This window comes from Pygocentrus nattereri, chromosome 3 (assembly GCF_015220715.1).
Source record: "Pygocentrus nattereri isolate fPygNat1 chromosome 3, fPygNat1.pri, whole genome shotgun sequence".
Classification (NCBI taxonomy): domain Eukaryota; kingdom Metazoa; phylum Chordata; class Actinopteri; order Characiformes; family Serrasalmidae; genus Pygocentrus; species Pygocentrus nattereri.
The window spans coordinates 7,407,388-7,431,006 of NC_051213.1; the positions used below are offsets into that span (position 1 = coordinate 7,407,388).

Sequence of the window (23,619 nt, forward strand, 5' to 3'; positions counted from 1 at the left end):
TTGATGTTTGTTAATGACGCCTTTAGAGGGCGGCGGTGAGTGATGTTTGTTTATTTGATGTTTGTTAATGACGCCTTTAGAGGGCGGCGGTGAGTGATGTTTGTTTATTTGATGTTTGTTAATGATGCCTTTAGAGGGCGGCGGTGAGAGACGTTTGTTTATTTGATGTTAATGACGCCTTTAGAGGGCGGTGGTGAGAGACGTTTGTTTATCTGATGTTTGTTAATGACGCCTTTAGAGGGCGGCGGTGAGTGACGTTTGTTTATCTGATGTTTGTTAATGACGTCTTTAGAGGGCGGCGGTGAGCGATGTTTGTTTATTTGATGTTTGTTAATGACGCCTTTAGAGGGCGGCGGTGAGAGACGTTTGTTTATTTGATGTTTGTTAATGACGCCTTTAGAGGGCGGCGGTGAGTGATGTTTGTTTATTTGATGTTTGTTAATGACGCCTTTAGAGGGCGGCGGTGAGTGATGTTTGTTTATTTGATGTTTGTTAATGACGCCTTTAGAGGGCGGCGGTGAGTGATGTTTGTTTATTTGATGTTTGTTAATGACGCCTTTAGAGGGCGGCGGTGAGTGATGTTTGTTTATTTGATGTTTGTTAATGACGCCTTTAGAGGGCGGTGGTGAGTGATGTTTGTTTATTTGATGTTTGTTAATGACGCCTTTAGAGGGCAGCAGTGAGTGATGTTTGTTTATTTGATGTTTGTTAATGATGCCTTTAGAGGGCAGTTTGGCCGCTCTAGACTGTACCTTAATAGTAGCATACAGTGATCAAAAAGTAGTTCATTTGTTAATCTCATTTATTTACATGGCAGTTGATATTTTTGGAATCGTGATGGGCCTAATCACTTGTTCATGCACGAGCACAGTGGTGGATAAAAGCAGAGCGCTTCAGTTATGGAGAAAAAAATTGTTGTACACACCAGATATGTGCAAAAAAGTAATTAATACGCTTGCTTGGCCTCAGGATTTTCCCCACAAGATGAAGACCACTAGTGAGCCACAATGCAAACCTCTGGTAAACCGTCCAAAGTAGCTGTACAGTTCCATCATGGGATCAGACTTCTGTGTTTTTGGATCTGTAGACTGTATTTGGCTTGTGAGGTTAGAACTTTAAACTCTTGAAAAGTTTGACGATCCTGGTTCTGAGACGTTTGCGTTGAATCGATTACAAAAGCGGCACAAGTTGCTCTCTGTATAGGGACTGCAGTGGTTCGTACGTGTCTGGAAAGATGTAGTCTGACCAAAAAGGCTAATGTGGCTAGCAGTATGTGGAACTGAGTATTGAGTAGCAGTGAGTATTCACTGGTGTACAGTCATAGATATGATGGACTGAAGCTAATGGTTGTGTCAATGATGGCAGCTTGGTGCTTTACACATTTTTCATCAGGGTTTTTTCATTTCTGTCCTTCATCTGCATCAGAGAGAGAACAACCGAAGGACAAATCCATCGCAGGCCAATTTCGTTTGATGAATTCTGCCAAATGCTGTATATAGTCCCAGAGTTGCTTTACCTTGCCACACTTAATTCCCTATATATTATCTTATGGATATTTTGGACATACAGCAGCTATATCTTCATTTCCCCATCCATAAATCAGCTAGAATGTCTCTCTGCATCCAGGGGACATTTTGTACGAGTACTTAAGAGTCAGGAAGGGTTGGGGGAGGTGCGGGACAGACTGTGCCGATCTTGCTTGCCCGAAATAGGCTCACCTGAAATGGTCCCTGGAGTGGAGAGTATTGCAAAGATCCAAGATGAATCACCCAGCCACTGGCCTGCAGCTCATGTGTCATCCTGAATAATGGAGATTAATGCCAGGATTTCACTGTCAGTGTCCCGCATTATTAATCCCTGACCGCATCCATCACCCACTTTGGAATTCCTACTTGCAACTGCTTATTGACTTATATTGGAAATGTTTTGGGTCCCACCCTTTTCTTCTCCCCAGGTATTGGTGGGTTTATGGTTCGCCAGAGGAGCAAGACCGGGCAAGGCAAAGCTAAGCGGTCCCTGATCAGGAAGGACTCCAATGGGTCGCTTACAGAGAACCCCATGGGGAAAGAGGAAGGTAGGGTTCAACAAGTTCGAGTGGTTCTAGTACTTTCCTGCAGTGACACTGCTAGATCAACCCATGATAATCATCGCATGAGGTAAAGCAATAATTCGGCGATAAGTCGAGCTCCAAACACAGTTGGTCACCAAGACTTTTGTTGTCTGAAGTTTGCTTCGTTAGTTTAGGACTGGAGCTACGAGGCTAATGTAGCTAATATGTAGTGGAAGCCTCTACCCTGCTGATTAACATGCGAAGTGCATACCTAAATCATCACATTTGCCTTAAAGCTCATCACATTGTTAAACAATCTCTAATAAACTTGCTCATGCGGTCTAAGACACTGTATGACATGCTGTTATCCAAAACCAGACAAATATATCGTTGTTGTCGGAAGAAAACCTCATATCTCCAAATTGGCAACTTTACAGGTGAAAGAAAAAAACCTACTTTTAATGTAAGTCAGTGAAACCAGACCTTTTGGGCTGTTTCTTTTGGTCCCGTCGTCATGAAATGTACACACAATGTAAACCATTGCTGGTTAGTGAATGAGGTTCCAGTACAGGGCCTTAGACCCACTATTCTAGATTAAAATTGGTTATAAATATAGACTCTCCATGTACAGCCCCTTCTAAATAGTGAACTAGGCTACTTCAAGTGCATGAGTTGTTGACACAGGGATTCAATTACATTGCCAGTAGCGCTGGACACTCTGGAGCATATCTCCTAAAATCTTCTAAAATCTCTCAAAGCTTTTAGATGAAGCTTTGGACGAGCAGGTGTCTACAGAGAGAATTCCGATTTGTGGTTTGTGATCCCATCCGCTAGTAGGATTCTTTTCAGTCTTATTTTATTCTAGGACTTGTTTTTATATGTATCTGGAAAAGCTGGCTTTTCGTGTCTGTCCTATCATATGGTGGCCAAATCCTGATTCATACATACATTTCAGTTTATTAGTCTGTCTGTATTGTACAAATTGTTCAGTTTTTCCCCTTTGGCTCACACTTTGACTCTTGTTGCTCAGGCTGGAATGAACCTGACACCCCTGTAGATGAGACGCCCCCTGTGACCGAACCCTTGGAGAAGGTCAAGAAGAGATACAGGAAAAAGAAAACAAAACTAGAAGAGGCCTTTCCATCATATCTCCAGGTACGCCAGCATACGAGCTTCAGTTGTACAGTTCCAGAGCAGGATAATCAAAAGGCCTTTTGGTGTTTGCATATGTAAAGAAACAATGCTAGATTATGGCAACAGACTAAACAATGCTGCATCTTAGATTTTTCTCTTGTACACAAATCAAGCCTAATTCTGGACAAGGGACATTTTAAACCTTATGGCTTTTTGAGCCCTCATTTCAGCCCCTACACCTACATACACCTACCTTGTTTGTGCACAGTTCATTTGATCCTGTTTGCTTACCAAGTATTCTGTATATATTCTGTGTATGTTCTACAATCTCAATTTGCTGTTCATCTGATTCTCTGCATAATTTGTTAGGCCCCTTTTACCCCACTGAGTGCAGGTATTATTAGACACACCTACCTTGTTGGTCCACTTTGTAGATGTCAATTTAGACAGTAGCTCAATTTGTCAGTCATCCTCTAGTCCTGCATCACTGGTCAGTTTCTGGAAAGTGCAAAGTTGAATTTAATTCAGAACCATCAGCCAACTGTGGGATTAGACCTCCGCATTTATCCCATCGGTGCAGTGAAACACCCACACACACCAGGGGGCAGTGAGCACACTTGCCCGGAGTGGTGGGCAGCCTTAGCCACGGCGCCTGAGGAGCAATTGGGGGTTAGGTGCCTTGCTCAAGGACACTTCAGTCATGGACTGTAAGCCGAGGGGGTCTAACCGGCAACCTTCCGGTCACAGGGCTGGTTCTCTAACCTCCAGCCCACGACTATGTTCCCACCCATATATAAAGTGCACCTATATGGGAAGTGTACCTGAGAAAATGGACAATAAGTCTGAATACAAAGTAGAGATATTACTCTGGTACGAGACAGATAATGGTCCAATTTTATCTAGGCTGCAGCCGAGGCAGGGCGGGTCCTCGGTAGGACTGTCCTATGAAGACTACTCCTCAGTAACCTGCTGGTCATATAAATTGAACAGTCCTAACGAGGCTGCATGGTGACTTCACCAGAAAAGATATGAAGGGTCCTTCACTTGGGAACGGCCTTCTATGAGGTAGCGGCGGAGAAATGCAGCCTATCTTGGCTGTAGCCTAGGCTTTAGACCAAAGTGTCCTACGACTTAATGGCTTCGGTGCTTTCATGGTAGTCAGTTGATTAATAACTGAATAATAACCCAGCATCTTGAGAGGTTAAATGGGTAACAACCACAATGACTGGAATACCGTCCAGAACTAATGTCATTTTGTGTCTCCGAAACTACTAGACCTTTACATATAAGCCTGAGCTATTTATCACTGCCGTCATAAAACTACAAGGTGTCCCTGCGGAGACGGTCTTTGGCTTGGCATTAACGTGAGCAGATTTGCGCTCGTCAGTGCGAACACGTCTGTGGTGGCGAATGAGCTTGTGCAGCCTGTGCAGGGACTCCGCACTGCTGCATTCGAAAGGATCCTCATGCTCCGCGTTGGCGAGCCAGCCATGCATTAAGTGCACCAGCTGTCACTTTGGGCTTTTCTTGTTCTGCAAGCATCAAATTAAACTTAAAGGTCCTCACCAGAGACATGACTTTAATCAATAATTTAAATCCCAGCGCATTAGGCTTTTAATGTTTTAGCGCAGCGGGGAGTAGTCAGATTGATAGTTTGGAGCTGTTAGATATGGTGAAGTGCTACAAAGTTACTTAACCAGGAAGCACATGCAAAGCTAACGTTCGCATGTTCGTGTTTCATGTTTGAAGGTTTGTTTTGAGGCGTGTTTGCACACTTGCTACGTAAGTGTTGGCGTGTAGACTCGTGTGCACTCTTAAACGACGCAAGGCCGGCATTGTGTAGATGGTGTAAGTGTGTCCTTGGGAGTGATGGCAGTTGTGGGCCCTTTCTTACCCATGGGGAGTTAACTGTAACTGGGCTCGCTCTGTTGGCTAGGCCTGCTATGTTTCTCTTTGGCAATGGAAAGGGTCTTTTTCAGAGGTAATTTAGACAGTAGCTGTATATTCTGCCCTCTTCTGTGTTTATTAGCCTCTTCATCTGTGCCTAGGCCTGGAGTCAGGATTTCTGTATCATAGCTCCCAATGGTTGTATCATGTATTTGCAGTGTACGCTCGGTATCGTAGTGAGAAAACATTGATGGATAAACAGAAAAATGACAGGTCCTGTGAAACTCGGTGAGGCTGAGTGAATGCTGTACTGTGCAATATGCAGAATATTACACAACATGACAAATAATTTAATAAATGTGAAATTTACGGCGCATCTACATCTTGGCAAGTGAAATTATTTAGATCAGTAGTCAATTTTGCTGCTGCCGGAACTAAACTTTGCATCTGCATGTTGTGTTTAACTTTTATGACAAGTGAGCCATAAGAAATGACCCAAAATGAGCTGGTAAGATGTCTGGTTCCATTGGTGCCGTGTTTTTGCCTTCTACTGTAAAGTTAACATTTTGGAGATACAAGGTTTTGTTTCAACAGCAGTGACATGTCTGATATTTACACTTTTGTGATTGAAGCTTAGTATGAGATTATTTAACTTGTATCTCAGTTATTTATTTAGTTATTTATTTATTTATTAAGTGGTTTAATGTTAAATTATCTCACTGGCAGCTTGTAAGAAATATGCTTGAAACAAGCAATAATATCAGCCAATATAGTGACATAATTTGACTGAAATAAATGAAAAGTAAGGTGTCACTTGATATGTTTTGCTGAGTGTGGTGTCGCTAATTATTTTTACAGATTTTTAATTTTTTTTTTATTTTATTTTATTTTTTTTTAATTGTCGACTAGCGTATTCTACTGTTGTCTGGCGTGCTTTGTATGTATATGGAGATGCTCTGTGTTGAGAACTCTGAAATCTGGATGTGCTGCTTGTGTGTTTGTGATGCAGGAGGCGTTCTTTGGGAAGGAGCTGCTGGATAAGAGTAAGCAGAGCAGGCAGGCGATGGTGGTGGGGCCAGCAGAGGACGAGCCAGCTCACAGCAAGCTCCACAGCACCACCAGCACCGCCAACAGCAGCTTCCTCGACCCCTCCGCTGACCCTCTGCTCAGCGCTGCAGCCACGCCCATCAGCAAAGCTGGGACACTGCGTATGTTCACTTACATATTCGCCATCATCTCTCGTTATGAGTCTCTCGCTCAGTTTCTCACACTTGTTCAGACTTCTTTACATTTCTCTTTTCTGTCTTGGGGCCCAGTCCCATTTCTCATTTTTACTCCTACTATTTGTTTTCAAGTGTCACCCTAACCCCTTGGAACAGAGTTACAAAGGGTAGCGGTTGAAATTCTCCTCAAATAAAAAGAGCATCACTTCATTAACAGCTACCTGCGCTGCTCAGTAGGCGACCTTGCCCGTCTGCAGTGACAGCAGAGGAGGGGAAAGTTCAGCTCCTCACTGCTGGACTTTACATTTTACATTTACATTTACAGCGTTTAGCAGACGCTCTTATCCAGAGCGACTTACAAGAAGCTTTAGTTACATTTAGGGCATCATACGCCTTCAAAAGAGGCACAGCTGTTTATCGCCCACCCCTAATTCTTCAGTGATATGAAGCTGAAGACAGACATTCACCAGCTTCTTGTTCACTTTGTGCCGTTCCACCTTAAATGGAGCAGCAGTAACGTTCTGGCATATTAGGAGTCAGAACTGCTGCACCATTTAAGGTGGAACGGGAAGTTCGGACAGCACCGTAATATGTTGAAACAACATTAAACTAAGATAACATGATGATTGTCGTTTTTAATGGAGACAATGCTCACATTTTTGGCGTCTTTGGTCGCTCATGCAACCACCTTGCTGGTTTTTCTTTTTTCTTTTTCTTTTTCTTTTTTCTTCTCCCTCATAACTCTCTGTTTGGGGTGTCTTTGAAAAACCTCTGTTTGGTGAGCCATGCAGCCCTAACACCTCGCCCTACCTCTCTATCTCAACAGAAATCGGGACACCCTACCCCTAGACATGAAAGCGCTAAGTGGTAGGGGCGAGGGGTGAAATAGGATTGGGCCTTATTCTCTGTTTCTCTATTTCTCCCCCATATCTTTCTTCCCTCTCTTGCACCCTCTCTGTCTCTTCTTTCTCGCTTTCTTTTTCTCTGTCGTTCTCTCTCTTCTCTGTGGTAAACTTTCAGTCATGTGTGGTGTCACTCAGGAGTGTTTATAGAGGCCTGTGCATTCAATGTGAATTGCTCTCCATTGTTTGGGAAAGAGTGCAGCCTTTCCCCAAAGTGCTGCCGTGTCAGGTCACATCTTACTGCTGTGGGTTCCAGTGAAGTCTGCAGGGAGGGATAATGCACTTTATCAGTTCATATCTCTCTTCACAGTCTCGCATAGCATAGCATAAAGCCACAACACTATCTTGTCCTACTGTGGGGCTCCGGCAGACTGACTGAGGGGCTTGTTTTTGTTCATTTGCATTTATTTATTTATTTTTACCAGGGGAGAGGGTAAAAAATGCACATTACCAATCTGAACTTTGGACCATATGGGTTTTTGTCCACTTTGATCCCTACAAGTACACTCTTGAAGGGAGAAGAGGCTCGTTTCAGCCACCTCATTCTCCACTCTGTCTCCTCATCCTCAGTTCTGTCATCCCTCATTTAAAACCAGATCCACAGCCCGGCCCTCATGTCCAAGCCCTCGGCGCTAGCTGTGCCTGAACTGCACTTAAAACCCAATTTACCAGCTCTTGTCCTCTTTCCTGAATTCCCCGTCTGGCTGCTCTGAGAGGATAGAAGCCCAGCAATCAAAGGGCTGGGTTTTGAGGCCTTGCTGGCGTTCTTTGGGGGAGCAATCACTAAGCCATTTGCAGGCTTTCAGGGCCACTTGTTTGTCCTTGGAGATTTTCTTTTCCCATAGACACAAAAGGGTTGAAGCTATCCTTTAACTAAACTCAGTGTGTATACGCTGCAGATTGTCTTTCAGTTTAACCCCTTGAAGCAGCGATTTCTCAGCCACAGTTGTGTTGAAGCCTTTCTGAGAATGTTTGTTTTATTCACAGTTATTTATTTCATTATTTTAGGGCTGTCAAACGATTAAAATAATTCATCACAAGTAATCACTATATTTTATGAAGTTAATCTTGATCGCATTGGTCTTATTTGCTAAAATTTGACCCTGAAGAAAGATTTATTCTTTTAATAAGCAGTGCCTTTAGTTTGCTCTGTTTTTAGAACTCTGAAATAACAGAACTCAGTAACAAGTTCAACTCAGCTTACATTAACCTGAACTTGAAACTCGTGTGATTTCTACAGAGTAAACGCAGATTCTGGTTTTATCAGCGACTCTCAGTGAGAGCAGCAGTTGCTGCACGTTCCAACCAATGAGTGACTAAATCATTGTATTAATAAATCAATATAAATCATAAAGATAGTCAATAGTTCCAACTCACTCTTGTTCATCCCTCTCATGGATTCTTGTTAGAGTGAAGGCTGTCGAGGGAAACGGGAGCGTTCCTCTTTTTCTTAATATGCTGCTTATTCATTAGCTGAATTTACATTTACGATATTTAGCAGATACTTTTATAAAGCGATCAACAAAAGTGCTTTGTTGTCCAGTCTGAGAATATATCCTAACTTGTGGGTCGGCAACATGCGACTCTTTTACTGCCCTGTTGCGGCTCCACAGGAGATTTAGATTTGTAGGTAAAAATAAAATAATCCTCCTTTACGGTAAAATAAAGCTCTGCTCATTGTTCAACACAGTTTAACAGTAAATGGACTTAAAATCTGGAGTTCATGAGTAACTGCTGATTCACCCTTTAACCCTGAAGGTCAGCACGCAGGCTGCAGGACATCATTGCAACACAGACAAGTCTCACCTAGCTGGTAGCTATGAAAAGGCAAAGAGAGAGATTTAAGACAAACATCAATAATTTGGAGACAAATGGACTTATTTGCATTTATACTCACTCCAGCTGGTTTCCTGATGCATTTAATCTGCAACGAGAAGCTTTCAAACACTAAAGTCAGCTTCTCTTTCGTCAGCTTCTTGTTTTGCTGTAGCATTTAAGGTGGAACGGGAAAATTCTCATTCATTCTCATTCACCAGCTTCTTGTTAGAATTTCCCTGGTTGGCGAATGAGAAGCTGAAAAAAAATCAAATATTGAGAGATTTTACAAGAAACCGTTCCACTTTTGGTAAAGTTTCCTGCTGGAGATGCAGGAAAAGCACCAAGAGCTGAGCTGAAGTTTAAAGCAGAGCAAAGTACGTCTGTGTTTTCGTTTATATTATATTTGTAGTTCATTATTACTAGTGTATTAGTAGTACATCAGCACATTCTGAGACATATTTACAGCCAAGATGGTAAAAAAGGAAACATAAAATGTGGTTCCCAAGGTTGTTTGATTTTTATTGAAAGGACAAAATGGCTCTTCTTAACATTTGGGTTGCCAACCCCTGGCCTAACGAGTACAAATAGGTTCAGTTCAGACGAGCTAGGACACTGCCAGAAACACGAGTCAGTGCTGATACCTAGAACGAAAGAGACACAATACAGAAATACAATGTGGACAGTGCATTACAACACATTGTGCTAGATTAGCATTTGTTTAAATGCTTCAGTTTATCCATAGGTCTCCCGTGAGCGCTGTCCAGGTGCTGAAGGTTTCCCTTTAAAAGCCATTTAAAAGCTTTATTTGAACAAGAGAGCTACAGTCATGGATTCTGTCTTAGCAGCATACACTGTGCTGCAGCTGGGCTTCAGCCTGCACTGCAGTGGATGGTTAGAAGGGTCAAACAGGGTAAATGTGGTGGCATTAGTAATTGTATTAACATTGACAGCTCTGCTTTACTTATATTGCCAAAGTTTTGAATTTTGATTTTTGTTTTTTCCTCTTTGAAGCTATTTTAATGCGACTACCACCAATGTGTTACTATATTGGGATCAGCCTTTAAGTTTATTTACTTTAATTATATGCCTTATTTTTACTTGTCCAGTTTTTTGGTCTGGTACTTATTTACGAGTTCTTCCAGTTCAGTGGTCGATTTTATTATTATTATTATTTTTTAATCAAGCTACTAAGATGCTAATAGGCTCAGAAACCCCTATGTTCTCAATCTCCAGCCAGTGCAGAGGACCCTTTAACCGAGCTGGTTCTGCAGTCAGACGATGATCTCCTGGGAATGCTGTCGGATGACCTGGTCAAGCCAGGCCCAGATTCAGGTAGAACCCCCATCCCAGAGTTTAGTCTCCAGCTAAAAGTCTCCCAACTCTGTCCCCTTTCTGCAAATCCTCTAGCTAACACATTCCCCTGCTGGAAAGGTCAGCACCATCCTCGTGTCATCCTTTTTATGGGTTTTACCTTTTCCTCTCACACTGTTCACACATTTTATTGCATATTTTTGCTGCATTGTTGCATTAGTTTCTGCATGCTGCGCATCTTCTTTTTAAACATTTGTTGTTTGTTTTTGCTTTGCGATGCTTTACTTTAGGTTTTTGATTTGTAATGCTTTGGTTTTTATCTGGTTTGGGTTCTTGTAGGTCTTGATTTATGCCCTTTCCAGGTGGACAGCTCCCCCTCTCCGTTCGGTAAGCGCTCAGTGGCAGTTGTGGCTGTAGGAGTAGAGCTGTCCCCTTCTCTCGCTCTGGCGGGCCCCCAACGTTTCTCTCTCTCTTACTCTTCATCTATGCATGTCTCTGTTCTTCCTTAATCCGTCCCTTCCGTATATGCACATTTACACGCGTGCATTCACGCTCTTCTTGTGTCTCCTGACTTCTGTCCTTTTGATTTAACTAACTACTCGTGCATTGCATGCTCCTCTATGCCGAGTTTGAAGCCAAGTTGAACTAAACTGCCTTAGAGTGATGTTGGGTTTGACAGCACCTCCCCTTGACACCTCTGAGTGTTTTAGGGAGATGTGGTAAGTGGTAAGCGTAGACGGACCAAGGGGCAGTTTCATAATTAATTTCTTCGGTTTCCCAGCCGGTAACCTCAGCAGAAGGGAAGAAAAAAGGTCAAGTTAAAGTGCAAGTTTAATTTCACACAATTTAAAGTACCTTTTGCTAGCAAGGACACTCTCCTAGTTGGAGTAATGTCCTTATTGTGCAAATAGAAAAGTCGCAGAGGGCCATGCAAGACCAGTGTCCTAGCCTTGAGAGACAGTTGTGCAATTTTTCTTTTCTTAAAAAATGTAACAGTACAGTATTGTGCAAAGGTCAGAGACCACCCTTTCATTTATTTATTTAATTTCCACTCAAAACAGCCATTAAGAACAAATAGTTAAATTTTCAGTGTAAGGGGAAAAAAGTAGAAACCATTTAGCAAAGAATTGCACACAAGCCTCAACCATTGAATATGATATCAGCTTTAAAGTATTTACTGTGTTCACTCTTTGCCTTCATTCCAGCTTCCACTCTTTTCAGGAGACTCTCTTTCAGTTTCTCAAGTAAATCTGCAGACACGCCTCCAAAGTTCAGTCTGAGAAGCTGGTTGATGATTTTCTGAAGTAATCAAACCCATTCAGTGGTGAGGTCTGGACTCTGGGGTGGTCAGTCCATCGTCCAGCTTCTTTGTCTGATGTGTCCGTCTCCTTTTCTCAGTGAGGTTCTTCTTGATCAGCTACACATCCTTTCAGACCCACAGCGCTGAGTGGTCTTCTCACAGTGGAAGGATGGACAGAAACACCTGTGGATGTTTTCAGATCTGAAGCAGCTTGATCTTCTCCTCTCTCTCAGAGATGAAAGCTTTAAGTGCTGTTTATCTGATGGCCCAGGTTTTTGAAGTCTCACTCCTTCCTTATGAAGATAGATTCTTATATCTAATCTCCTCACAAGTGTGTCTTTAAGTCATTGTAGATGCACATGAGAGAAATCTGAAGGCAGCTTAGGCGAGTTAGGGTAGGTGCTTATGTATGTTTGATAAGGAACATCATGTCAGTGACTCCTTTGGGAACGGCTTTTGTTGGGATGATGCAGCTGTTCCTGGTTGGTTTTAAGGTTGGAAGAGTGGAAGAGTTAATGTGACACTAAGGTGGACAGATTAAATACCGATAGACTGGAAATGACACTTGGTGTTTGTGGCTTTTGCGTAGTTTTGGTAGATGTTGGAAAAATCATTTTTCATTAATACAATTTATTATTTTGTTCAGTTTTATTCTGACATTGATAAATGAAGAACTTAATGGCCATCGTGACTGGAAATGAAATTAACCAAAGGGTGGTCTCTGACTTTGCTGCTGGTTGTGTGGCCATCCCCCACCCCTTTAAGGCCTTCTTGTTTTTCCACTAACTGTATATAATAGTTTTGCCAAGATTTCCTGAGCGCAATCTCTGGCCTTTTGATGTTGATGACAGCATTTATTATGATTAATCATTGCAGTCGCCTACTGTATTTTTTATTGATTAAGCCCTCATCTATTCTAATATGGCAGGATACAAGATGATGAAAGAACGGCTATTTTTGGTGCGGTGCAGTTTTTTTCACACTTGGTTGGACAGGCAACACAAATTGGGTTCCTGTTATTCTTGGAAAATTGAGTTAAGGGGAGGAGAGGGAGAGGTGGAAGAAACATAAGCATGTAGAAAGATTATTTTACCATGACATGAAGGATGAAGGATCGGCCCTCACTCTCCTCTCCCTCTCTGGTTATTTTTTTTCTGAGCTCTCAGACTCAATAGAAAATAAATTGCTTGTCAACACTGATTTTAGTCTGTCTCATTTGATAGCTCAGGGATTTTTTTCCACATGATCTTTTATTAGATGGGCTTTGTTTTTTTGTTTGTTTTTTTACTAGATGCCCTTGTCTTAGTATAAAACTAATGAGCACTAAATGGCCTTTCTTGCCCCCAGCTGGTTTGGACATTGGGGCCATCCCTGACGACCCGTCAGGAACCCCTCATCCTGCCTCTGCCCGGGGTCCTCGGCAGCTACAGGAAGAACCTCTGGATGTGATTTTGAGCCCTGAACTGGACAAGATGGTGACTGATGGTGAGGACTCGGGCCTTAGCAACCTTAACTAATTATTAAAAAAGAGAACAGTTTGGAATCAATGATGGTCCAAGTAAAAATAATCTTAATTTCGACATTCTTGGCCTAAATTAGTGAAGTTCAGGACACACTGAGCCAAAAACCAAAACCACTATGTAATGAAACAAACTAGAAGTTAATGATAAAAACCACTTTTATTATTGATTATAGGTAAAAACAGTTAACATAAACTTCGTAAAACTATTACAGTGTGTAATCTTGCATCCATAACAACATAGTACAGTTGGGCATTCAGTGCAGTGAATTCCATTACTTTTAGTTACACTTTCTTGACGTTGCAATTTGTGTTTTTTTTTTGTTTTTTGTTTAGTTTTTTTGCTCATTTTAAAAACTGATGCTACAGATGGGACTTTAATTTATGCTTCGGTTTTGCACAATTCTGGCTATGTAGTGATTTCAAACCTGTAATGATGTTGTTCTTGGATGTATCTTCACTTGAGAGACAGCTAGCTATCAAATTACCTTTGTTTTATGTCCCTCATCAAAACCAGGAAATAGTTTCACACAGCCAGTGATTTTACTGTTGATCTGCTGCTGCTCAAGCTGTTTAAACACTTGGGCTTAAAGGCTGTGCAGACATTTTGGGACCAGGAGCTCAAGGGGCAACTTCATTTTTATACTTAAGTCACTTTTATCCCGAGAGACAGTCTAAACGTTTGATAAAATGAAACATAGTTTTGAGTTTTTTTTTTTTTTTCAAGTCAGCCAAAGGAAATAATGTTATTATATATCTATGCAAGGATTTGGACAGTGGTAGACAGTAACTAAGTAAATGTAATTCGTTACTGTACTTAAGTAGTTTTTTCGTGTATCTGTACTTAAGTATTTCAATTTTGGGTGACTTTTTACTTTCACTCCACTACATTACAAAGTCAAATATCTTACTTTTTACTCCACTACATCTTGAGAAATCTGTCGTTCCTGTTGGTTTTTGTGTGTATAAAAACGTAACATGTCAAAACGAAAGAACCACAAAGCTTCATACAGACCCAGTGCAGCACACGGTTCAACGTCAATGCAGCAGCGTAAAACTTTGATTTTATAGTAAATGAGTTTGGGCTGGTTTATGTTTATGAACAGACGCCTACAGATCAACATAGTAAAGGAGCTCATCTGTGATCCTGAGTTTAAAGCCAGTTTTTATTCAACTTAAACTTGGAACTAAGTTGTAAATAAATCTGAAACTGAAACTTTGCTTGTGTGTAAAAAGTGATTTCAGAGCCACTCGGTTCTCCCTGATGGAAACTGTTTACCTTCAGTGTTTTGTGCTTCTGATCATTTTAATAGACATCAGAGTCACTAATTAATGACGTTCTATTAAAAGACTGGTTTACCAAGAGAGACGCTGGAGGACTTTCACCTGAAATGAGTTCATGAAGCCAGTCTGGTTATAAAAATGATAACAGGACATCAGAGCCAGAATTACTCTTTTAGTACTTTTACTTTATACTTAAGTACATTTGAAGGTAAATACTTTAGTACTTTTACTCAAGTGGAGGTCTAAAGGGAGGAACTTCTACTTTTACTGGAGGAATATTTTACCTTGGGTGTCTCTACTTTAACTCGGGTACATGATTTGTATACTTTGTCCACCTCTGGGTTTGAACCCCACTAGCCAGTATGCAAAGCTGCAGCATTGCTCATTATATCATTTAATCACTGCATCATATTTTATTATAACTTCATTTAAGAGTCTTGTCCCTTTTTTTTTTTTTTGACAATTACACAAAGCTGGAGTAGTTATTAACACCTTTTATTGCTGACATTGTTTGGTGGTTGTTCAAAATAACCACCTTATGGAATGTAATGCTTTCTATTTAAAAACCTTATGGATTGTGATGCTTAATTAAAGAGATGGTCAGAGATTTATTGATGGGAGCCCAGCACTGTGACAAATATGGCAGGTCAGAGTTGCTGAAGAGAACCACTGGCACCCACCAGAGGAGGTGCCCAAAGGTGCTAAATTTCATAGATCCCAAACCAACCCACAGACTGTTGCCTCAGCTAGCTGAGTTAGGTCTTGCAGAATGGCGGCCATAGTTTGTTATATAGTTCCTTTTCGCACCAAGCCAGGACTTTTTTACGGTCTAAAGACAAATGGGTGGGGGCTCTTCTGTGCACATACCTCTGGCCACCATTGAAGAATGAAGGAAAAACATTGTTAGATTGTTGTTAGACTCTGACACGGTCAAAGGTCTGTTTGTGTTTCTTTAAAATAAACAAATAACCAAGTTTCTCTTTTGGCTGAAGCATAGTAATTTGACCATTTTTGAGCAAAACATCTAGTAGCCTGACATTTGGTGCAGCCTTATAAATTTCCAAGTACTTTCTAAGTAACAAGCTTTATTTGCTGAAAACTGCGTTGTTCTGTCAGACATGCTATTTTCTCTGAACCATTTAGATTTAGATACTTATATATATTCATGTCCGCATTTTAATATATATATATATTTATGTATCTGATTCTTAGGGGCCATTCTCAGCAAGCTTCAGATTCCAGGTTTGTACCCTTCCTAATTCCCTCCACATTGAATTATTGTTCTTTGGCAAATTGTGTAAAAAAAATGATTAATACATGATCAGTCGAGCGTAACATGGCACTGGAACCCATGTGTCCCGAGTTATACATAATGCAGTGCACAATGGCAGCCTTAAATGTTAACTAGATGTGGTCTCTCCATTTAGAGCTGGAGGGGAAAGATGTGGAAGACCTGTTTACAGCAGTGCTAAGCCCAAGCACCAGTCAGTCTCCTCAGCTAGCGCAGCCTCCCAATCCCATCCCCAATGTGCCAGTCATGCCAATGTTACACAAAGGCCCAGGTATGCCTTAGAGCTGTCTCTTCACTGTGTGCTCATGAATAGACAAGGCAGTATACAACACACACACTCCTGAATTTGAGTTGTTTCTGAGTGCCTTGGTCAGCGTAGTGCTACCCTGGTAATTGAGCCTCTAGTTTCACAAACCATCAAATCTCATTTAGTTTCAGTTCCGTTAATGTGTTTGAGTGCAAGTTATGTTTGCATGCGCATCCATGTTGTCATCAGTAAAATCATTATATCAGTTTCAGTGTGTAGATATGCAACTTTCTATGTCGTTATCTCTATATAAAAACGAGGGTGCTCCTTTCTTGTTGGATACATAATGTTTCAGTGCGATAGTGCAAGGTCATTTAGAAAAGAATTTGAATTATTATTGATGTGTTTAATCAGTGTAACAATGAAGCATCACTGTCTGACTTATTTCTGTTCATTTTTGTTTGTTTAGAAAGAGTTTAAAAAAAATTAGGAGTAGATTTTTTATTTATTTTTTGTCAGCATTAATCATAAAAAGAAACAGGGACCCACTTCCTAACATATTCGATTAACAAGTAGGTACATGTGAGACAGAATTTGAAAGAGTGCAAAAGACTAAAATGATTGATAAACATGTCAAAACTGACATTGTGTAATAAACGTTCTTTTTTTATATTCAGATTGTGCTAATGTTTGTGTACGTGTTGCACACATCTGAGTGTTTGAAAACAGCAATAAATAGTAAAGCTTATCCATGCTGGAAGAGTGACTAAAGAGAAGGCATCCTTGATGATGATTCGGTCAGCTGCGCGAGGAGTTTTCAGCTACAGTGCATTTTGCTCCGTAGACAATAAAGGAAAATTGTGCTAGAGAGAGTTTGACTGTGTTTCTGAACATCCCCCAACATAACAGTGCATCTAATACTCAGTATATCAATTATCTTCATGGTTACAATTGCAGGTGATGGTGGAATGTTCCCTCGGATGCCTGTGATGAATGGTATGATGGGTGCAAACCCTGTCTTTCCTCCAAATGCCATGATGCCTGGAGCTGGCGTTTCTGGCACTTTCTCTCCCATCCGGATGCCTTTCCCTGAAGGCATGAGGTGAGCCTGAATTTGTTACCTCATCAGCCAGAGAAGCTGCAGTAATGAGAAAAATAGTGAAGTTTTTTTAAACCGTGATTTGAGTGTAACAGCTTGAGATGCATTTCCATAGGGAGAAGAAGTTTGGCCAGATGGGGAGTGATATGGTGGCTCCCTGGAGTGCTCCTGTTCCCATGCCTGGTCCAGTCCCTCCAGCAGAGGCAGAAACAGACACCATGTCCAATGCCCAGAGGAGTACTCTGAAGTGGGAGAAAGAGGAGACTCTGGGGGAGATGGCCACTGTAGCGCCTGTTCTCTATACCAATGTCAACTTTCCTAATCTGAGAGAAGAGTTTCCAGGTGAGTGACTATTCCTGGAATGACTGAGTTGATGCAGCTGATGTTTGAAGACTAATTGGCGTACTTTCTTTCACAGATTGGTCAACTAGGGTAAAGCAAATTGCAAAATTATGGAGAAAGGCTAGTTCACAAGAAAGAGCCCCATATGTGGTAAGAGCATTTTATCATTGTTTTACGATTTGGATTTGATCATGTTATGTGAAATTCATTTGTATTCTTGGAACGACTGATTTTTTGCTTGCTTATTTCTACCTTCCAGCAAAAGGCTCGGGATAACCGAGCAGCCCTTCGCATAAATAAAGTTCAGCTGTCTAATGACACTATGAAGAGACAGCAACAGCAGCAGCCTCCTGACCCTTTTGATCCCAGCATCCCCATGGACACTGAGCTGCTCTTCAAAGACCCACTGAAACAAAAGGAATCTGAGCATGAACAAGAGTGGAAGTTAAGACAGGTGATTGACAGCCCTAGGATTTTTTCCCTTCTTTTTAGTTTAATGCTTTATGTGGGACCAGGCTGTAGCAGTGTGAAGCTGGGTTTCTCAACCCCTGATCAAGGCTCTGAATATAAGAAAATTCTGATGAATTGAGTTTGACTTTGTACACTTTGTGACTAACAAACTAATTCATGAAGTCATTGTGTGCTTTGCAAGCTTGGAACGGGAGGGGGCTATGCCCACATGAATTTAGAGCAAAGTTCATGTTTAGGTCAATTGAATCTGGGACCCAGTTAGTGGAAAATTCAATTGTTTTTGATCAGCGTCAGCACTAATTTGGTTACCGTTTTACAATAACGTGCCCCATGTGGCCTGGAAAAAAAGTGCTTTGAGTTTAAATGTTGAGAAACCTTAGAATGAAAATCAGCATTATTTAAAATGTTTTCTAAAGGATAATCGAGACATGCATGATTTATAATGTGTAAATTGAATATGGCCTATAGCAGGATGTTGTGTAAATGCATGGTTGAGTGGTCATTTCTTTCTTTACGTTTGGCATTGCCGTGCAGTCTACTAATTCTTAATTTGCATTGAAAAGGGAGAGTTAAATCAGATGTGGGGACCCCTTAAGAAGCAGCAGGAAAAGGTCCCAAAAAGCAAAGGCATAAAATCAACAAATAAAGACGTCCTTTTTGGACATTCCAACCAGGCAACTATAGCTGCAGGATGTGGAAAAAATTCTCTGGTAAGATCCCAAGGCGAGGCACTGTTCTGGCATTCATTTGCCAAGAACTAATAAAGAAAAGTTTACAAGGTGCAAAAGATTTACTAGGTGGAGTTATAGAAGGAAAAGTTGGTATATTGACAATTCCCTTTGGCCTGAAACATATAGTAATGGCCTTTACATTTCTCATCACCATATTATTATGCACACATTCACATTTTCCCTGCATGGCTTAACAACTCATTTTTAAAATTCCAAAGCTTATTTAGAGATTGAAGGAAAGAGAGCATTCTTAGCACCATGTCATCATGAAATTAAAATTCAGTGCATTCTAATGGCTTCATCAACTGAAGTGTTTTCCCTTCCTTTTTTTTTTTTGTTTGTTTGTTTGTTTGTTTCCATGGCAGCAAATGAGACAAAAGAGCAAGCAGCAGGCGAAGATTGAGGCCACTCAGAAGCTTGAGCAGGTTAAAAATGAGCAGCAGCAGCTTCAACAGCAGCAACAGCAGCAACAACAGCACCACCAACAGCCACAGTTCAGTGCCCAGTCAGGTGGAGACACCCTCAACAGTGGGAATCAAAGTCCCATGACACCCCAGCACAGTAGTGGGGACAACACATCCCCTCTACAGCCTACAACACTTAAGGATAGCTTTGTGAGGCCCCAACTTCCTGGAACGCCAACCTCAAGCTCATCTTCAGATGATGTATTTCTGCGTCCCCATCCACCACCACCATCATCTTTGGCAAAGACTCCCACTCAGGATACCCAGTACTCACAAGGGTCATCGTCACAGCCTCAGTCCCCTCAGATGTTTTCTCCTGGTTCATCTAGTTCCCGTCCGTCTTCTCCATGGGATCCATATGCTAAGATGGTGGGTACCCCTCGACCCCCACCGTCTGGGTCAAGTACACCTCGTAGAGGCTCAGTTTCTGACCTGCAAGAGAGGGGCAGGCCCTCTCCGGCCCACGAGTCTTTTGGCTCACCAACATCTGTGAGTGCTGATATGTATGCAAAGCCACCAGACACGCCCAGGCCATCTGACCCATTTGTGAAACCCCTGGGTCCCCCAAGGCCTGGACCTATATCAGAACAGCAACAGCTTCAGCAACAGGGTAGGTACATGTTGGCTAATACAACATCAGGAGAAAATTTTACCAGGCCAGGTCATAGATCTGAGGCTTACCAGCGAATGCCACAAAACCGTATGGTGCTTTCCGACCCTTACGCAAGGCCACTGTTAACACCCATCCCAGGAAGTAATGAATCTGGCTCTGTGCCACTCTTTAAAACTCCCATGCCTCCCTCACAGTCTCAGCAAGAATCGTTTGGTACAGGACAGCAAGGCATGAGACGTGGACCGCCTGACGGCTTCTCTCAGGGTCAACAAAGTGACCCTTATGCACATCAACCTCTAACTCCTCACCCATCAGTGGGTGATGCTTTTAGCAATGAAGGCAGAATGATGCGTCAGACCTCTGCAGGCCACTTTACCCAGCATTTGCCTATGAGCAGGCATCCTCAAAGGGATCCATATGCACAGGCACCCTCTACACCTAGACCAGATTACTCTCAGCAAATGCCTGATCCCTATGCTCAGCCTCCTGGTACTCCACGACCTCATGACTCATACATTCAGGCACCTGGTACCCCAAGGCCACATTCCGATCCATATGCAGTGGCACCATCAACACCTCGACCTACTTCTATGGAACAATTTTCTCAGTCACAGCCAACTAGCCGCAGACAATCTCCTTCTCATGCTTTGGATCCGTATGCACAAATGCCAGGCACTCCAAGACCAGCCCCAGGGGACAGGTATCCTAAATCTCCAGGCAGTCAGAGAAACACAGATACGTACACACAGGCTGCTGGAACACCTAGGCCAGTCAAATCAGATCCATACGATCAGCCACCTGGAACACCAAGGCCAGTTTTCACTGATCCATATGCTCAACCTCCTGGAACCCCAAGACCAGCGCCCTTGATTCATCCTTCAGATCCATTCAGCCATCAGGCTCCAAACAGAATCCAAGATCCATTTGCTCGTCCAACTGGGCCAGGTTCTCAAACCCCAAAACATCCTGGCATTTCAGATGAAGGTTTTACTGTGCCACAGACTAATCCTAATCAAACACCAATTCATGATCCCTTTGAACAAGCCGCTGTAGCTCAATGTCCACAGTCAGCAGAAAGATTGGCTCATGGTCCGTCATCTACAAACTGCTCTTCTGATGCTCAGAACACCATGCAGCCAACACTTGGGGACACAGAGGAAAAACTGAAACAGGTATGATCTTTTGAAAAGATCATTTTGTGAGTTTATTCGGGTTATGAGGCGCTTAAAAAAAAAAAAGGGTCTATAATGCTTGTTTTTTCTGATGGTATTCTTTTTTTGTTTTCCACTTAGCGTCAGAGATTACGACAGTTGATCCTGAAACAGCAGCAACAGAAGTGTGCCATTAGACAGGAGAAGGGGCTTCAAGAGGCTACTGGCACTAATGCCCCTGGGACTCCAGTGCACTGGTCACAGGAAGATTCTGGACCACAGAGTGACATTTTTGGCCGTCCTCCACCTCCATACCCTGGAACCGTGAGAGCTTCACCAATGCAGGGAGGTCAGAGATTTCCTGGACCTTTACTTGGTGATCAGCGAGCACCATTCTCTGATGAGACCCAGTGTCCCCGACCCCCACTTCCCAGAGATGTGAATATGGGCATGAGACCACAAGGGCCTAGGTGAGTGTTTTTTTTTTTTTGTTTTTTTTTTTAATTGGAAATTTAATATATAAGTTTAGAAATCTAAGACTGTCCAATCATAATGTTGTTTCAACAATGCATATTCCAGTGCTCTGAGGTTTTTTTTTTGTTTTGTTTTGTTTTTTCCCCTTTTTTTTCTTCTTCAGATTTGGTTTTTCCACTATAGCTCCAGGTCAAGAGTCATTCATCAGGCCCCCCCACCAGATGCAGAGTGGACCAATGGCTGATAATGTCCCACCACAGATGCGAAGATCTCTGTCAGTTGATCTCCAAAGAGCCGTGGTAGGCAACCCTCAAATGGGTGTTCCCCAGCCATTCCCGCCACGAGGCCTTCCAGTGCAGCAACATAATATAATGGGCCAGCCTTTCATTGAGCTTCGCCATAGGGCACCAGAGAACAGAGTCAGACTACCCTTTGGGCCACCAAATATGATGGACCATCCTAATCATCCACAGAGACCTTCTGCTAACTTCATGGGAGGACAAAATATGGCATTCCCTGGTAACCAGGGACCACGGCAGTTAAATCCCATCATGAGCCAACCTCATCATGGATCTGTTGGTCACCTGCAGATGTCCACTAGCATGGAAAATATGCATCAACAAGCCAGCGTGCCAGTGAATACCATTCCACAACATCCTCCACTGTCAACCACACTCACTCATGCAGTTAGTGGTGAGGCACTTAATTCTGCCCAGCCTGCTCTTCTTCCTGTGGCAGTGCCTGGTCCATCTGGGGAAATCCAATTGCCTTGTGGTGATGGGATTGAGGAGAAGTTGGACACAGATGATTCAGCAGTAAAGGATCTTGAGGATGTTGAGGTTAAAGATTTGGTCGATGATGATTTGGAAAACTTGAACCTTGACACAGATGATGGCAAAGATTTGGATCTAGAGACAAATGACCTCCATCTTGATGATTTCATTGAATCTGGGAAGTTTGACCTTATTGCTTATACTGATCCTGAGCTGAACCTTGAGGACAAGAAGGATATGTTTAATGAGGAGCTAGATCTTAGTGACCCCATAGAGGATGACCATGGTGAAAGCTCAGACCTTCAGAAGGAGCTGTCGGAGAAGAAAAGCGCCTCCTGTGGACCTGCATTGTCCCCTCAACCAGTGAGTAAACTGGAGGGTGGTCAGCCTTCTGGTCATGTCAAACAAGAAGAGAGCCTGTCAAAAGAAAGCTCTGGTGGTCTGCTGACAGAGAGCAGTATTAAAAGAGAAGTCAAACAGGGTTCAGTAGCCAGCCAAGACCCTCCTGCTTGTGGTGTTTCCTTGAGTGAAAACAGGCCTGTAAGTAGTAAAGGCAGCCAAGGGGATATGTCCAGTTTCTTTGAGGGGTCAAGTACAGGTGTTTCTTCTGGCCCTGCTCCAGTACTTTCAAGCCTGTTGACCAAGGAGAAACTTGAAGATTCTGGCATTGACTCTGTGGTGCCTCCCCACCAGGGTGATCTTGCCCAGCCTAACCATGGCCCAGACCTTCAACCAAATATGAGCATGATGATGCTACAAGGACAAGACAATGGGATGAACTCCGGAATGGCAATGGGACACAGGATGGATCCACTGGGAAATCCAAATATGATGCCAGCTGGCAGCCAGCAACTGCCAGTCCAAGGATTTGGAGCTTCACCAAGACAACAAGTGGATCTGAACCTACCCATGGTGGGTGGCCAGCAGCCCATTCCCCACACCCTCCATTCACAGGCCCAGCAGGCAATGTTCTCACAAGTGTCTGTAGGACAGCAAGGGCCAAAAGTACCACAGAGCCAAACAAAAAGACCACTGCTTTTAGAGGAGCAGCCCCTCCTTCTTCAAGATTTGCTGGACCAGGAAAGGCAGGAGCAGCAACAGCAGAGGCAGATGCAGGCTATGATTCGTCAGCGCTCTAATGACCCCTTTTTCCCCAATATTGGTAAGTATTATTTGAGTATTTTGTTTGTGAATTAAAGGACTTGACTTGGGACAAGGGAATCCATCAGATATTTACAATTTATCACCCAATTTCAGTTTTTATACAGTGATATCGTTTTATTGGAGAAGCATAAGCATAGTTTGGACTGACTGATAGTGTGGTATATTTCATTTTATTTCATTGAATGTATTTCAAAGACAAGTTATACCAGTATATCTTGAAAATTGCTTTCCAAACATTGGTAACTTGACTACTTACACTTTTTTCCTTCTCTAAAGATCTCAAGTAGTGTAACAGAGACCAGTATGTTAGATTGAATTGTCCCTGACAATGAAACACTTTTGGGGCTTTCTAGTGCCATTTTCTGTGGAGT

The 23,619-nt window shown here is 42.4% G+C and overlaps 1 protein-coding gene across 1 annotated transcript in view; it reads left to right on the top strand.

Annotated features, from left to right (window-relative positions):
• Positions 1-23,619, top strand: part of kmt2ca (lysine (K)-specific methyltransferase 2Ca) — a 254,614-nt gene that overhangs the window by 209,619 nt on the left and 21,376 nt on the right. Inside the window, 16 exon segments of the mRNA XM_037537221.1 lie at positions 1,955-2,074; positions 3,081-3,205; positions 6,081-6,279; positions 10,248-10,346; positions 10,665-10,712; positions 12,973-13,110; positions 15,641-15,670; positions 15,856-15,990; positions 16,924-17,068; positions 17,181-17,407; positions 17,484-17,557; positions 17,667-17,861; positions 18,442-18,588; positions 18,975-20,858; positions 20,979-21,307; positions 21,475-23,246. Coding sequence (XP_037393118.1) covers positions 1,955-2,074; positions 3,081-3,205; positions 6,081-6,279; positions 10,248-10,346; positions 10,665-10,712; positions 12,973-13,110; positions 15,641-15,670; positions 15,856-15,990; positions 16,924-17,068; positions 17,181-17,407; positions 17,484-17,557; positions 17,667-17,861; positions 18,442-18,588; positions 18,975-20,858; positions 20,979-21,307; positions 21,475-23,246 — 5,667 coding nt within the window.